The sequence below is a fragment of the Cyclopterus lumpus genome, chromosome 1, assembly GCF_009769545.1.
Source record: "Cyclopterus lumpus isolate fCycLum1 chromosome 1, fCycLum1.pri, whole genome shotgun sequence".
NCBI lineage: Eukaryota > Metazoa > Chordata > Actinopteri > Perciformes > Cyclopteridae > Cyclopterus > Cyclopterus lumpus.
In genome coordinates this window covers 14,598,091-14,612,569 of record NC_046966.1, presented here as the reverse complement: position 1 = coordinate 14,612,569, position 14,479 = coordinate 14,598,091, and the positions used below count along the sequence as shown (strand labels likewise).

The window sequence follows — 14,479 nt, the reverse complement described above, 5'->3', positions numbered from 1 at the left end:
CTGTTTAAATAACATCGTTCTTGAACCAGAAGCCCCTGGAGCTATATAACAGCAGACATAATGGCTAAATAGCGTTTTATGTTAATTAACTTGCAGGCGGATTTATGGGTGGGTTTCCCCTGTGTCATAATGTCGTTTTCCAGCCTATCTGCTGCTTGACGCTCCAGTCCAATAAGTGGCGCTAGTGAGCCGATAAGCTAGTGTACCAGCCGCCTATAGATAAACCCAAAGAAGAATATTAGGTTTGGTTGTTCACACTCCATCCAGGAGGGGGCGGAAGTGTAATTATCTGTTACTGTTTGTGAGTGTGGGGGGGGGGGGGGACCAAACGGCTTGGTGGTGAGCGCGGTGCACCAACTTGGCTATAAATGTTAGCCAAGTGCTTAACAAATTGTTGTAGTCAGGACTTTGTCATATTGCCGAGCCTAGTTTCAGTATTCGCCCCGTCCATCCCTTGAAAGAAAGTGGAGTCGTCCAAAGGAAAAAGGTGAGGTGACGACAGGTTGCGAGCCAACGCTGTATTGATTGTTGCTAACGTTTACGGGTCAACCAAAAGCTGCTCCCTGTGACTCAGCTGCCATGTAGTAAAACAGCAGGATGCGATATTTGCATTCTAGATGTTAACAATCGAAAGACACTTTTTGATGATCATGATACATTGTGCTTTCCCCATTTTTATACGAGCTAAAGCTAACTAACGTTAGGGAGATTCCTTTTCAGCCGAACTAACCTAGCTACCAGTGAACAGCAGGTAGAGCAAATGTTGACGTGAGCCAGACCACAAGCTACTGAGGCCACAACTGGCCTCTCCATGAAGGCTTAGTGCTGACTCAGTGTTTCTACACTGGACGGCAGATACTTTTACTGAATTGGACGCCTGTAGTTAAGTTGTTGGACTAGTGTGCACATCCTCGGTCTCACTTAACCTACATAAAGTATGATGCATATATTGTTGGTCTTCTGTCGCCTGCTTTCCTTCCATGTGATATAAGTGATTATTATCTCGGCATTTTAATTTTAAAGCAACATTTAATTTCAATTTTTTTTGTTGCAGGCTTTGACATCCGCTGGAGTTGCTGTGAGATTATGCAGCCAAATAGGTCCGATTACAGTAACAGGCGGCAATACAGCGATAGAAGTTCAAGACTGTGTGACGACTATGATTACAGATGGGAAGAAAAGCATGAACCTCACAGAGATGTACCAAAAGATTCCTATCAGAAATATGGTGGAAATGGTAGCAAAGAGAAGACAAGCAGAGGTAGAGAATACAGTGACTCGCCTAAGATGCTGTACAGCAAAGGCTCATTGAACAGAGACGTGAGCAGAAAGAGCTCAGCGAGGAGACTCATGTCTTCACCTGATTGGGGTACTTTTGAAAAGAAAAGGCAAAGGTTTACAGAGGATGATAGAGATGATAAAAGATACAGGCTTGAGCCTGAGGATAATACAAACAGGCTGTCACCTGACTGTTTTTCACTTGCACACGCGACCAAGGATTTTAAACCAATGCTACCACAGGAAGAGGCCTTCAAATACAGGAAAACACCTCAAGACTCCAGACACAAATATGTGCAGGAGGAGTTCACCTATAAGCAACAACATGATGACTCTAGACAATCATCAGGATATTACAAAGATAGAGTGGGTCATAAAAGGAGCAGAGACTGTTCGCAAGAGAGGAAACAATCACAAGATCGCTCTAAGAAGGTTAGTCACAATCTATTAGTGTTACTGTAAGGATTGTGAAAGCTTATTTTTAATCAAATGGTCCTCCATATCAAACAGAGTTATGTCAACCCCAAAGAGCGGAATGACAGCCCCACCACAGATCATGAGGAGTATCGTCAAAGTATCGCAAGGTTTCCATTGAATGAATCTTGTGGACAGGTGAGTTTATTTCCTTTATCAGTGAAAGGTGCAACCGATTTAGCTTGGAGTACAAATAATAAAATAGGTTGTTTTGCATTGCATCTACTTTTTATGTGGAAGGAAATTCATTTAACTCACATTTTATTAAGCAACACTAAATGTAAACATAACATTTTGTATCTTTACATAAGTCCAAGACAATACATTTTCAAGCATTAGTGGAATGTTACAGTACAGAGTACATTTACTTAAGTACTGCAACTTAATTCAAATTTTGAGCTACTTAACGTGAATATTGCCATTTCCTGCTCCTTTATACTTCTACTCCACTACATCTTGGAGGGAGACGTATATTTTTTTACTTTGCAGATTGGCAAATAAATGATGTATTATTAAAGTGATGAACAAATTTATTTAACAATATAATAATAAGATACATTCTGAAATGGCCCAATTCATATGAGTACTTTTACTTTAGGTATTTTTATTTATATTTTGATGCTAATATTTTTTGTACGTTTTACTTAAGAAAAATCTGGAATTCAGGACCTTTTACTTTAATCTCTCCACTGCTATCGCTACTTTAACTAAAGTAAAAGTGCTTAATACTACTTCTGCCACAGGCTCTAAGTTTAATGCATCTGTTTTTGTGTTCACAAAACACTGAACTGATTTTGTAGTTATGTGCAGGATTGAAAAGAAATTACAGTATTGATTTGTGTGTGTGTATTTATATATTTTTAATTTCTCATAGGTGGTAGTTCCATTTTCTAAACATGTATTTGTAAAACAAATAATGCAGATAGTGTTTCCATAAACTGTGGTTGCTTCTGTGTATTTCCCATCAGTCTTTTGAGTGTGTCACCAACCAAAGTCCTGAGCAGAAGTCAGCCATGGGTTTCCAGCGTTTCCTCAATGTGCTCAACAAGGGTGTGAATGTCGCCACGCTCACCAAGATAGTGACTCAGACCTCCACAGAAGTGGGGGATCGTCCGTGTTCGACGACATCTTTCATGAACGCCGATCATTCCTGGTCTCCCGGTTACGCTGGAGGGCAACAGGTAAGCCACCAAAGTACCAGCCGCTGGTGTGAGAGCGAAGGATCCCAGAGACTGGCTTCTTCACAGCATCGTCACAGGTCCTTCAGCCCAAAGGGGCGGTCTCTGCAAAGGGGTGACGCAGAACAAAGCTACTTCAGCTCCAACAGCAGATCCAGGTCTGCCTCTGCAGAAAAAAAGATAACCCTGACACCTGAAGATGAGCACAAGCACAGGCAAATGCAGGATGTCTTGCAGGCCATTGGCATGAATTTAGGATCCGAGGAACTGGGCCAAATGTCCAATCGGATCCAAGAGCGGTTATATGGAAAGAAGGATAGTGACCGCCATCGTAAGAGGAGCAGGGAAAGGGATACCAGGCAAGCGTTTTCGCCAACACCACATAGTAGATCATCATCATCATCATCATCAAGCCGATCTAGTTTTAGCCCCTTAAATCAGGAATATTACAAGAAGAAAGACTCCTATAATGCTCAGAGTGACGTAACCGTGGTACACAGAGTACAGGCGCATGAGGGTGTTGAATATGGTCAGAGTAGCACCTTACAGGAGAGTGACAAATGTGAAACTTACTCCAAGGAAGGCACTGCTGCTTGTCAAACATTGTCTCAAAATTCTGCATACGCTTTCTTTAAGCCATCTCCTACATCTGTAATGCCAGTGTACTCTCCAGGAAACTGTTCATCGCAGCCATACCCACCTCTGCCCCCTAACTTGCCCCACCTTGGACCCAGGCTTTGCTTGCCGCCCTTCTTCCCTTACCCCCATGTCCCACCTGTGAGCATCTTTCCAGCAGTCGTAGCTCAAACAAGGCACCTACTCCCACAACACATTAGTAATCCACCCTTTTTTAACTTGCCAGGTATGAAACCAGTTCAGTCATTCACCACACACAAATATAAACCACTGTCCAGGCCCCGCTGTTTGCAAGTCATTAAAACCAAACAACCTGGATGAAGATTGGTGAAAATCTGACTCGTATAGCAAGAAAAAACTATTTTCCCTGTGGAGAATAGTAAAAAAATCTTCATAAAATATACAGCTGGGCCTTCAGAGTTCACAAAACACTTATTGACCAAATTTATATTGAGCCTTTGCAAGCACCCTGTCCAGCAGCAACAAACCACAAGGCAGAAAATAACACAGACAAGAAAATTAACAGACCACAAGTTTATTGACAAACTTGGTTGTGTTGGAGCTCTGTCCATTGCCAGCCTGTTGTTCTTATATCCGCAACACATGTCACGCTAAAGGAAAAACACTGTGTAAAGAAAGTGTTTGATCGCTGAAAATGTTGATTTCTTGATTTTGTTATTCAAGCGCCATGATTTGATACATTATATTTGTCAACGGAAGTCTTTTTTCTATTATCATGACTCTGGTTTTGTCCAACCCATGATTAATAAAAAATTGCTTTTCTTTTTTGTACACATGCAGAAAATGGTGGTGTAAATATTTGAATAGCATAATATTAAATGCAATGATTGTAAGTAAATTGCTGAAAGCTGTTTCAGTGTGTCTGTGTTACATTATATCGCATAGTTTTTATAGATCACTTTCTGACATGTTGGTGATCAATTTAATTTCAGATCTGTCGCACCTTCAGACAGGTTCAGAGAAGTGAATGCACAGCTTCTAAAAAATTCCCGTCAACCATTTTAAGAATTTGCATACAGTGCACCAGGAGACAGTCATTAAATACTTGTACCACTCCTCAGATTGAAGCTAGTAACTGAAGAACTAAGAGGTGCAGATATGATCTTAGTGGATACAAAATCAGATATGGTTGCAGAGACAATGAACAACCCCATTGGCCTGTTTAATTAAATTAAACAAACTGATCACCACTTTCATTTGCAGGTAATTGAATAAACATGTTGTGATCAAAGTGTATATGTGCAAATAAGTAGGAAATGTTAATGAATATCATACAATTTTAGACTACATCAATGGAGCTGTCGTGGAGCAAGTGAACAGTTTTAAGTTCCTTGGAATCAGCATCACAAACAACATATTGTGAAGAAAGCTCTTAAACGGCTAAATTACTTTCGGAAACTTAAATCGGCAAAGCAGTGATATAGTTTTGTGTTAACTTTTACAGAGGATCAATAGAAAGCACCCAAAATGGAAACATTACAAACTGGCATGAGATTTGCACGGCCCAGAACAGAACGCTCCACAGTGGCTCCCAGAACATCTTCGGTACCCGACTACCGTAATCTACAGTAATATTGATGTTAAGATGGTGCCTGCGAAGAGCCCAAGGGATATTAAAAGACATTTACCCACCCCAACTACAGCCTTTCCACCCTGCTGCCATCTGGCAAGCATATAGAAGTTTCAGCTGGGATACCAACAGACTTCAGAGTAGCTTCTTTCCTCAGGTCGAGATGCCTTAATTCAGCTTCCACATTTATTTTATTTCTTTAAAAAAAAGAATGGAACTACAAACTGCATGTCGTTGCACTACAATAACAACACATAACCTTGCATACATGGCCTTTACTGATAAGCCGATCTATTCCTGCGGTGTTGGTACTCCGTCCAGCAGGAGGCGCTGTCAACATCCACTCTTCACCACCGAAGCAGTAGGAGCGTTTTTAGCCACTTTTCCGTACTTCAAGCTAATGTTTAACACTAACGGTTGTCCTCACTATTTCTGAAGCTGGCTAAAGGTCAGTTTTGACATTTTATTTATCAATAACTTAGTTTTCGAAGTAACGTCCTTAAAACGACACCGTTTCCGTGATGGGAGTCGCAGTAGGAGGTAAACAGTCGTGTTAGCTGCGAACCTAAGCTATCAAAAAACTGCGTTTAACGCGAGTCTGTTTCGCTCTGTAATTTGGCAAATCACGTAACGTTCACTGATCTATCACGACGTTTCACATTGAGCTCGGCTTATTAAACGCAAGGCCTCGTCTTTCCTTCAACGTTGTCTGTATCTAACGTTAAACCAAGTGGAAGTCTGAGGTCCTGAACACGGTAACAGTCGTCAGGTGGGGGCTTGATCAAAAGGCAACATTTTCTATTAAGTAAGGTTAACGTATTTTGCTGTCAGTAAAGTAACAGTGTGTTATAACAGGTCTGTTATACATATTCCACAGCAATTTATTCACACTGTTTCTACTTTGCAGAGTGTACTGGCTGAAGGATGAATCCAGTCGACTGGGATGACGTTACAAAACGATCCTTCCAGAGAAATCTGAATCCAAATCAGCAGAATGTTGTTGAGGATGCTTCAAGCACCAATGAGGAGTGGAACACTTACTGCAATAATGCAGGACACGCTGTTGATGAAGCTCAAAGCAACAAGGGAGTGAATGTGGAATGGAAGGAACTCGGTTGTCCCTCGCATAACTTTCACATTAACAACTCAGAAGTCGAGGAACCAGATGGGGAACCACTTGAGATGGATGTAGAGGATCCAGAGCTTTCAAGAAAGCGAAAAGAGCTTCGAGCGATAGAGGAGCGAATACAACTTAAGAAAGCTGCTATTGCCTTGAAAACAGTTGAACCGTTGATGAAGAAGACAACGTCTCCAGACTTTTCCTGTAATAATTCGGCTACATGCTTTGCTCTTAAAGACAGGGTGAATTTAATTTTGCAGCAAAAACATCCTGGCAGCTTTTTGGCCACGGTGAGTAATATAATTGTTGGATCAAACTCCCGATCAACTGTTGTAGATCATTATTTTACTTTGAGAATCAGTGTTTTCCGCTTGCAGTAGACAACAGTTTTCCAGAGAATATACTTTTTTACTGCATTGCCTCGTTTTTTCTCAGGTTCGTTCACCCAAAAAGAGAATTAACTCCAGCCTGAGGAAAGATGGTCTGGTGCAGGACAACCATCCCCTGAAGCTCAGAGTGAAGGCACTAATGAAGCGGAGATGTAGTGATCCGATTGTTTTGCCAGAAAGCAGAGAGGTTTGTAATGTTTTTTTTCGGTTTTGTTTGATCTTCTGTCTGAATAAGCCCTGTGGTGACACCTCAGTAAAGCAGTCAAAATGGATAGAGGGTGCCTTTATACTCCTTGCTGGTGGGCCTTGCCTCAGACTCACATCTTCCAGAGTAGCCTTGATGTTGGTGTGGCTATGAAGCCTCGGCAGCCTACCTCAACTGGTCAGACCTCTGCTTTTCAGCCGTATTGTTGATTGCTGGCTGCAAGCTCAGTGTATCTCAGTTTCTGACACTCCTATATCTTCTCCACTGCATCCTCCCAGGGCACTGTAAGCTTCATGATGTAAACAGGATGGAGTGAGGCCGATCATAGCACAAATTCTGTTCTCAGGTTGACAGATGAGATTAATGTTATGGTTTCAATTGTATTTTTTGTACCTTCCTTCCAAAATTACCAACATAATAGGTTTGTATCTATTATTTTGCACCTAGTGAACAACTGCTATTTGATGTATCTCAAAAGAAATGTTTCTGTATATCTGACCTATCCCAGGTTGCTGACCTCACACCACCTCCTCCCAGCCAAAACGTTACTTCACCAAACAACGAGAATGGCGTCAACAAGGGTTTCCAGCGCTTCCTCAGCATTCTCAACAAAGGAGTGGACTTTGACTTCCTCAGTAGGATTGTCAATGATGACAGTGTTGATCTCCTCAACATTAAGCCAGATCCAACCTTCAGGAGAGAAAGTCCGCAATCAAATAGTGGAGCCTCGCGGCCGGGCAGCAGTCGGACCAACAGTGGAGAAAAGAAGACTGACCCACCCAGCCAAGAGAGATCCCTGAGTGAGAGACTTTCCCTACCTGATGATGACGAGAAGAAGAATGACAGGAGTCGATCCAAGTCTCCCTCTGCAGTGATGAAGAGGAAGAAAGAAGAAGAAAAATCACAGGTGGACGAGCAACGTGAACAGCTCCAGAACATTCTTAAAACTCTGGGGATGAGTCTGGAAGTGGAAGAGATGAGCAAATTAGCAGACCGGACTCAGGAGAGGCTGTATGGGAAGAAGCAGGACAACACAAGAGTAGAGCAGGAGAGTCGGCAGTACAGTAAGTCCTCCTCTTCCTCCTCCTCCTCCTCCTCCTCCTCGTCAAGGTCAACCTCTAGAAGCTATAGTCCAAGCCCCTCTCGCCGTCGGCGCTCCCACAGCAGGGAATCAAGACAAAGGTCTGAATGCGGCCACTCGAGAGACAGAAGCGGAGATGGACTGACATGCCATGATGGTAACAAGGACCGTAAAGAAGAACGGACGTACAGTCACATAGACGAAAAATACCCCAAAGTAATCTCTTATCAACATCCATATCCACCAAACCATACATATCCCCTGCCTGCTGCTCTTCCTGCATTTCCAAATAATGTTTTGTCCCAAGACTCACGGTACTCTGCCTACCACAGTGGCACCTACAGCGCTGCTTCAAATTCTTACTGGGCACCTACTCAGGGTGCTATTCCTCCCTCCTTTTATACTAGCGGGTCTCCTTATTCACAAAACACCTACCATCACGTTCCTGGCTCTGCAGTGGCAGCTAACATAGATTACCCCCCTCAGCGCAACTCTTTTGACATCAACCTATTTGGGAATCCAGATCTATCTAAGAGTGAAGGCCAAACTGGATCTGTTTCAGGCCCTCGCTGCCTGCAGGTCATCAGCACTAAGCAGTCAAACACTGGTCGCTGTCTACAGACACTCACAAAAGGCCACAAGAGGAGGGGGAAGTTAGAAACTCGCATAAAAAATAGTCGTTTACGTTGGGCAAAGAGGAAAGCTTTGGAGAAACAAATAAAATTGGCAGCAAGACAGGCAGCCAATTTGGTGAAGAAGGGGGAGGCTCCACAGCTCAATGAAGATGACCCTGAAGCCAATTTGGTGAAGAAGGGGGAGGCTCCACAGCTCAATGAAGATAACCCTGAAGCAGAGCAGTCAGAAGAAGAAAAACGTCCGCCAACGGAAGAGGAAATAAAAGCGAACTTGAGGAAAAAGGTTGGTGTAATGTTTGATCAGTTTCCTAATCCATCTCATTTTAGGAGTTTAGATTATGGAGGTTTTGTCCCGTATACTTGTAAGCGGGACATATCAAAGATGTGTTTCACTTGCATCTGCTGACAATTTGGGCCATGATGAGCTAAACAGCAAGTGATATGTTTCATTTGTGGATCAGGGAATCAGAGAAGGAAATCACTCCAAACCAATAATTATCAGCAATGTAAATGTTTTTCATATTTCTAGGACCAGTGGCTGTATTCACAAAGCTTCCTTGTACAATGAGCTGCTCCTAGTGAACAAATGCTAAGAGATGTCTGAGAATGATGACGTTTTCAAAGAATTTCCTCTTTAAGTTAGACAAGATCCTCGTAAAGATGAAGGTTCTTCACAAAACATCTTAGTCTAAAAGAAACCAAAACAACTGTTAAGAGAAGGGAGGAGGACTTTTAAGAGGCATACAAGTTTAAACAGGAGAAAATGGTTGTATAAAATGTTGTCAGAAATAACAGTAAGTTAATGAAACGCCACAGATTACATTGTGCAGGGATAATGTTTGTGGTAAACTTCATCAGAGGTGCGTTCACTTCATTTCCTTATATATTATTTATAATTACACCATGTCTGAATAGGGCCAAGTTTCTATGATGAGGCCTATTTTTCACTTTCCATTCAGAATTCATTTTTCTTTGGATCAACTCTTTTGTGTATTTCTCAACAGTGATGAGAAGGAAGCGCTCTTTTGCTACTTTCATCATCAGCTCTGGAAGTAACAATGTGTTTATTTCATTTTGGGCAAGTGATGCCAGATTTACTAGTCTGACGTGGCATTTTACTTTTCCTCTGGCAAGCGGGCAATCCTTATTGTTGAGCCCCGCATGACAGGGTTTGACAGTTGAAACGTGAGTTGAATCATGTATGGAATATACATGTTTTTAATGGGGATGTGCCCACACTTCCAAGCAAAATGAAGCACTAATATGGGCATTGTTAAACCATGGATAGGGCTCACTGGTATATGTTACTTTTATTTAAATTATCTAGTTTACAAGTTTATATTCTATACATTTACTTAAATCACAAGTCACTTGCGAGTATTATAGCATCAAATGTCTTTTTGGTTAATATGATAATATTAGATAAGCCAGTTTGAAATCATGGCGTCATATCGCATATATCACCTAAATCTGTTTACAATAAATTAAAAGTGGTGCTATTTTCAGCTTTTTCCATCGGTATTTGAAATTAAATTATATTTTCAACTTTGTTGCTAAAAGTGTTGTAAAACAGATAGTCAGGAAGCTTCATAAATTACTCTCACGTCCTCCTGAGGCAGGAGTGTTTTTTCTTCTAAGAATGATTCCGAGATGCTGAAGAATTTGGGGATTTCTCAATATTCTAACTTGTTTATTGTTTTCTCATGTAATATCGCATGTATTTATTTATTTATGTTACACATTTATCCTGTCCTTGTATTATCATAATTTAGTGTATTGATTTCAAAAATGTAAAATGTCACAATAATTAATTGTTGTGTTGTCTATTCTTTTATTTCTAGCTTGAAGCATTTAACCAAAAGGTAAAGCAAAAGGTCGCACAGCCAGCCAACTCCCTTCCCACTCCGACTGGTTGAAGTAAGTAAATCACAGTTTGAGAACACTGATGTTTGACAGCGTTTGTCTTCATTAATTAATACATATTCCCGCTTTGGACTGCTTCTGTTTCATAAGCACTCATCAAATAATGTTCCACTGCAATAATTCACCAGTACCCATTTATGATTTTACCAATTTAACATGTAATACGTTAAGTTATGATGCTCCATTTGAGGGGTAAAAAAAATTAATTCCATCCAACAAAACATCACTTAATGTCTTTTTCACTGAAATCATATTGTAATAATATAATAATATACATGTTCATAAGCATTAAGAAATGAAGTCTTCATTTACTCATCAAGGAAAAAATTTAATTTGTCAGCATGAGTAACTGTAATTTGGTCTCATGTGTTTAATAATTTGTTCTCCTTTCTCCGTAGATGTGGATCGTCTGTGACTGGCAGACTATGTGGAGCTCATGTTCAACATTCATTATTTACACATGCAGTTGATGGTGGTACAGGACCATTTCGTGTTTAGTCATTTTTCCAGATTTGTACTGAATCATCCTCGAACTCTGACAAGTAAATTCTATCTTCCTCAAAAAGATATTTTTGTGCCATTAATTGCTAGTTTGGGTTGAGACCGGTTTTACCCAGATCAGCTTAACATTTTTGTGAATATTACTACTTTGTAAGTCTCTTTATAAACACCCTTTTTTATTCTTTGTGCTGTATACATTTCTTTCAAGATAATTCTGACGCAAACATGAGCTCTTTAACACATGTTAACATTGAGCTCCATGTAGAGCTCAGGCAGGCAAAGGACAGCCAAAACGAACAAAACAAGCTGAGTCTGGCAAAGTGGAGCTCGCAGACGTTAATGACGCCAATTGTGACAACGCAGAGCTAAACCTGAAAAGACTTACTTGTGAAATGGTCAGTGTACAGTAGATGAGCCTTTTAAATACCTGTTGAGTCAACACAGCCTTACATTTCTCACCACTTTGTACTCAACAGTAATTTCTTTTTCTGGAATTTGTGCTTTCCGTTAATTTTGAAATATATCTTTTGGAGCTTTGAGCCATATAGTCCCGTTTTATTTTTAAATGAAGGCAGATGTCTCCACAGCCGATATGTTCAAAACAAGGCAACTAACACCAAAACCATCTTGATTGCTAAATACGAAAAATATGTGTTTTTGATTTTGGGGTTCTTTAAGAAACAGTAATCAGTTCAGTGTAATTATACAATACGGTTAGTCTATATCCATTTTCAGGGGCAAAATATAGTAATTTACTTTATAGGAACGTTTGGAATAGCCTGTTTAAACTGTTTAGTACCATTACATCCATAGGAGACTCTATTTAAATATATTGAATTGACTTTGATTTGCTAAAGATGACCATCTTTGCTTATAGGTATTGAATGGTGTCAGTAGTGTACCATGAAATTAAATAATGACGTTCATACATGTGTTCATAACATTTATTTATAGTGTAGAACATGATTATAAAAACCCAAAAGTATGAAGCACAAGAGGCTAGTTTTTTTTATTGACAAATAAACACATACAGATTTGGCTTGGAACAAAGTTGAACTTTGAACAATAATATCTACATGTTAATGCAAAGTAATGTAATGACTGAACAAAACCAGAACAGTAACTTCCAAATAAATTACTCAATAGTCACACCAGTCTTTGCCCGCTCTGGTTGATCCGTTATATAAATAGGAGAGCGTTTCATGCTTTAAAGTTCATCTTTCTCCTCTCCTTGACAGAAGCATGATGCTCTCTGGCCGTTCATGTAGGATCTGCAGCCCAGAGTCCACACTGTGTTGAACAAGGTGTCCGCTACTGTTTCACATGCTGAGGAGGCAAAGTGACAGAAGCAGGAATGTCCGTTAGCACACGGCAGTATATACAAAAGAAGGTCATATTTGACATTTTCTAAAATACACTCAGCAAACAGTTCATTTTCATAGTCCTCTGAATTGTCAGTTTGTGGCAGGTTTAAAAGCTTTGAATCGCTTATATTGCATTTAATTTTTTTTATTTTAATATAAAAAATACTCGTAAGAATCACAACTGGTATAATGATATCTTTTTGACTGGGTTTATGTCAGTCAACTCAGGCAGTAACCACAATTTGCAAGTACTGTATGCAAGTAGAGCGTGTACTTATATCAGTTGCTGAAGTTGAGGTAGAATGGTGCTGAAAAACAGATGTGCTCAGTAACTCAGTCCTGTATGAAATATGGGTTAAAACAACCAACCTTCAACTTTTGACACAAAGCCAAGACTCTTCTTGAGGTCCGAGCAGATGCTGTGGAGGCACCAGCGGAACTTGGAGTCGCAGCGGTACTTGTTGGAGCCGCAGGTGTCGTAACACATATCCAGCTGATTGCAGCACTTGGTCATGGCTGGGATGCCCATATCCATCTGGTACACAACAGAGGTGATCAATAACAACAATAACAAGTCCAACCATACTGTAAGTAGACATGGATCTTGGATCTTTAAGGAGCAGGCCATCACTTCACTAGCCAACAGTTGCCTTAACTTTAACTAAATAAAATATAATGCTAATTCAGCAAAACCCAACCTGCTCTGCTAATGGGTGAAGCAAAAATATACTACAAATTAGAGCAGAGGATGTTGGAGTTGTTTTAAGTGCCTACGTATGGTCCCTTAGGAATGGAGTTTCAACTTTTTATATACAATACGTATCAATTAAATGTCCAAGTTCCATAATATAACATGAATTTGGCCTGGACAGACAGAAGAAGCATACCCCCTCTGGCACAGGAAGACCAAAGAAGTAGGAGCTACATCCATCAGGCTCCGGCATTTGGTAGCCAGCACGAGGAAGAGGATCTTTTCCTGAAAGGGGAAGCAAACAACATATCAGATGTAGGTCGTGTATCACAGCAGTTTGAAAACCATGTGGGTTTGAAGTAGAGCATTGCTGCACATAGAGACACAAAGGTACTTATTTGGTTCATGCCCTTTCACATTAGACACAGTCCTCAGTCACTGCATGAATCATTCTGGGGTCACAGTCCATTTCCAGATGATAACAGATATGATATGAAGTACAATGGTGATATGATAGTATCAGTGCATTATTATTATTGGGTTCACATTGTAGCATTGATGTTACATACAGGCAGTGTTCAGACTACAAACCACATTATTTAACAATTTTGATTTCAAAAAGGAAGTCTTTTTTCTTTTCTTTTTCTCTTGAAGCACTTTATTGTTATCAGGGTGGAAACTGGAGCTTAGGACAGCCCTAGACTAACTCTTTCCACTGCATGTAATCAGTGTTAAGGGGAAACCGCAATACATTTCCTCCTTACAATTAAAAAGAAAGTGTAACATATTTTGAAGCTCTAAAATGATATATCAGTGGTGGTCCACAGCACCTAATCAATATTAGTATTTTTCCGTATTTAGTGACTTACCATATCGACAGTGGTATTGGCACACTCCATCACGTCCACCCATGAACTCCAGCATCGAATCAAAGTATCCGCCGACTGACTCAAAGCTGTCTCTGAGGGAGTTCATTCCCCACTCTGCATTCTCGTCCTCCGCCTGTGTGCCATCAGAGGCCTGGCCCTGTGGTGGAGCTGCGGTGGCAGCAGGGTCCTCCGCCTCTTCACTGACAGCACTGTGGACGAACAGGCCCAGCAGGAGGGGAGCAATAAGGGCCCAACGGGTCATTCTGTAGCTCAGACTGCTCAATATGGACAGGTAGAAAAAAGTTCAGAGACTGAGGGGAAACCCACTCAGAGGCAAAACCAAACTGTCTGTGTGACCTGAACTTTGAGCCCAACACAGGGAAGGCCTCCTATGTGGAAGAACAAAGTCCGGCCTCTATCTTGTCTTTTTGAAATATCTGAGCTTTTATCAATCTCTCTGATTAACAAGAGGCAAATTGTGCTTGTTCACCGTTCAACCGAGGGGATTCGATTACATTTAAAGCCCATTCATTTTAGAGTGAAT

At 40.7% G+C, this 14,479-nt stretch overlaps 2 protein-coding genes across 6 annotated transcripts; one reads left to right on the top strand and one right to left on the bottom strand.

The window, feature by feature from the left end:
* Positions 1 to 301: 301 nt before the first annotated feature.
* Positions 302 to 11,195, top strand: LOC117729945 (zinc finger protein 318-like). 5 transcript variants are annotated; one of them, XM_034531362.1, is made up of 9 exons: positions 302 to 487; positions 1,055 to 1,710; positions 1,789 to 1,890; positions 2,721 to 2,933; positions 6,065 to 6,567; positions 6,713 to 6,853; positions 7,380 to 8,870; positions 10,429 to 10,504; positions 10,909 to 11,195. In XM_034531362.1, exons 5-8 carry the CDS (start codon positions 6,082 to 6,084, stop codon positions 10,501 to 10,503), a joined length of 2,193 nt encoding a protein of 730 aa, XP_034387253.1. In that variant the 5' UTR covers positions 302 to 487; positions 1,055 to 1,710; positions 1,789 to 1,890; positions 2,721 to 2,933; positions 6,065 to 6,081; the 3' UTR covers position 10,504; positions 10,909 to 11,195. The 5 variants fall into 5 exon arrangements, with proteins under 5 accessions (XP_034387253.1, XP_034387278.1, XP_034387285.1 ...); XM_034531387.1 differs by lacking the exons at positions 302 to 487; positions 1,055 to 1,710; positions 1,789 to 1,890; positions 2,721 to 2,933 and adding an exon at positions 5,472 to 5,605; XM_034531394.1 differs by lacking the exons at positions 302 to 487; positions 1,055 to 1,710; positions 1,789 to 1,890; positions 2,721 to 2,933 and adding an exon at positions 5,478 to 5,697.
* Positions 11,196 to 12,182: 987 nt separating this feature from the next.
* Positions 12,183 to 14,197, bottom strand: LOC117727018 (group XIIB secretory phospholipase A2-like protein). Its single transcript, XM_034527389.1, has 4 exons — positions 13,936 to 14,197; positions 13,263 to 13,351; positions 12,745 to 12,910; positions 12,183 to 12,337 (listed from the first exon to the last, which is right to left on the bottom strand). Exons 1-4 carry the CDS (start codon positions 14,195 to 14,197, stop codon positions 12,219 to 12,221), a joined length of 636 nt encoding a protein of 211 aa, XP_034383280.1. The 3' UTR covers positions 12,183 to 12,218.
* Positions 14,198 to 14,479: the final 282 nt, after the last annotated feature.

Bases quoted from the DNA above. Each gene is read 5' to 3' on its own strand.
- LOC117729945 (XM_034531362.1), top strand. From the start codon at position 6,082: ATGAATCCAGTCGACTGGGATGACGTTACAAAACGATCCTTCCAGAGA. The intron at 6,854-7,379 runs GTTTGTAATGTT...GACCTATCCCAG, and splicing joins TTTTGCCAGAAAGCAGAGAG to GTTGCTGACCTCACACCACC. The intron at 8,871-10,428 runs GTTGGTGTAATG...TTTTATTTCTAG, and splicing joins AAGCGAACTTGAGGAAAAAG to CTTGAAGCATTTAACCAAAA.
- LOC117727018 (XM_034527389.1), bottom strand. From the start codon at position 14,197: ATGACCCGTTGGGCCCTTATTGCTCCCCTCCTGCTGGGCCTGTTCGTC. The intron at 12,911-13,262 runs GTATGCTTCTTC...GTTGTGTACCAG, and splicing joins GTCTTCCTGTGCCAGAGGGG to ATGGATATGGGCATCCCAGC. The intron at 12,338-12,744 runs GTTGGTTGTTTT...TTGCCTCCTCAG, and splicing joins CTTTGTGTCAAAAGTTGAAG to CATGTGAAACAGTAGCGGAC.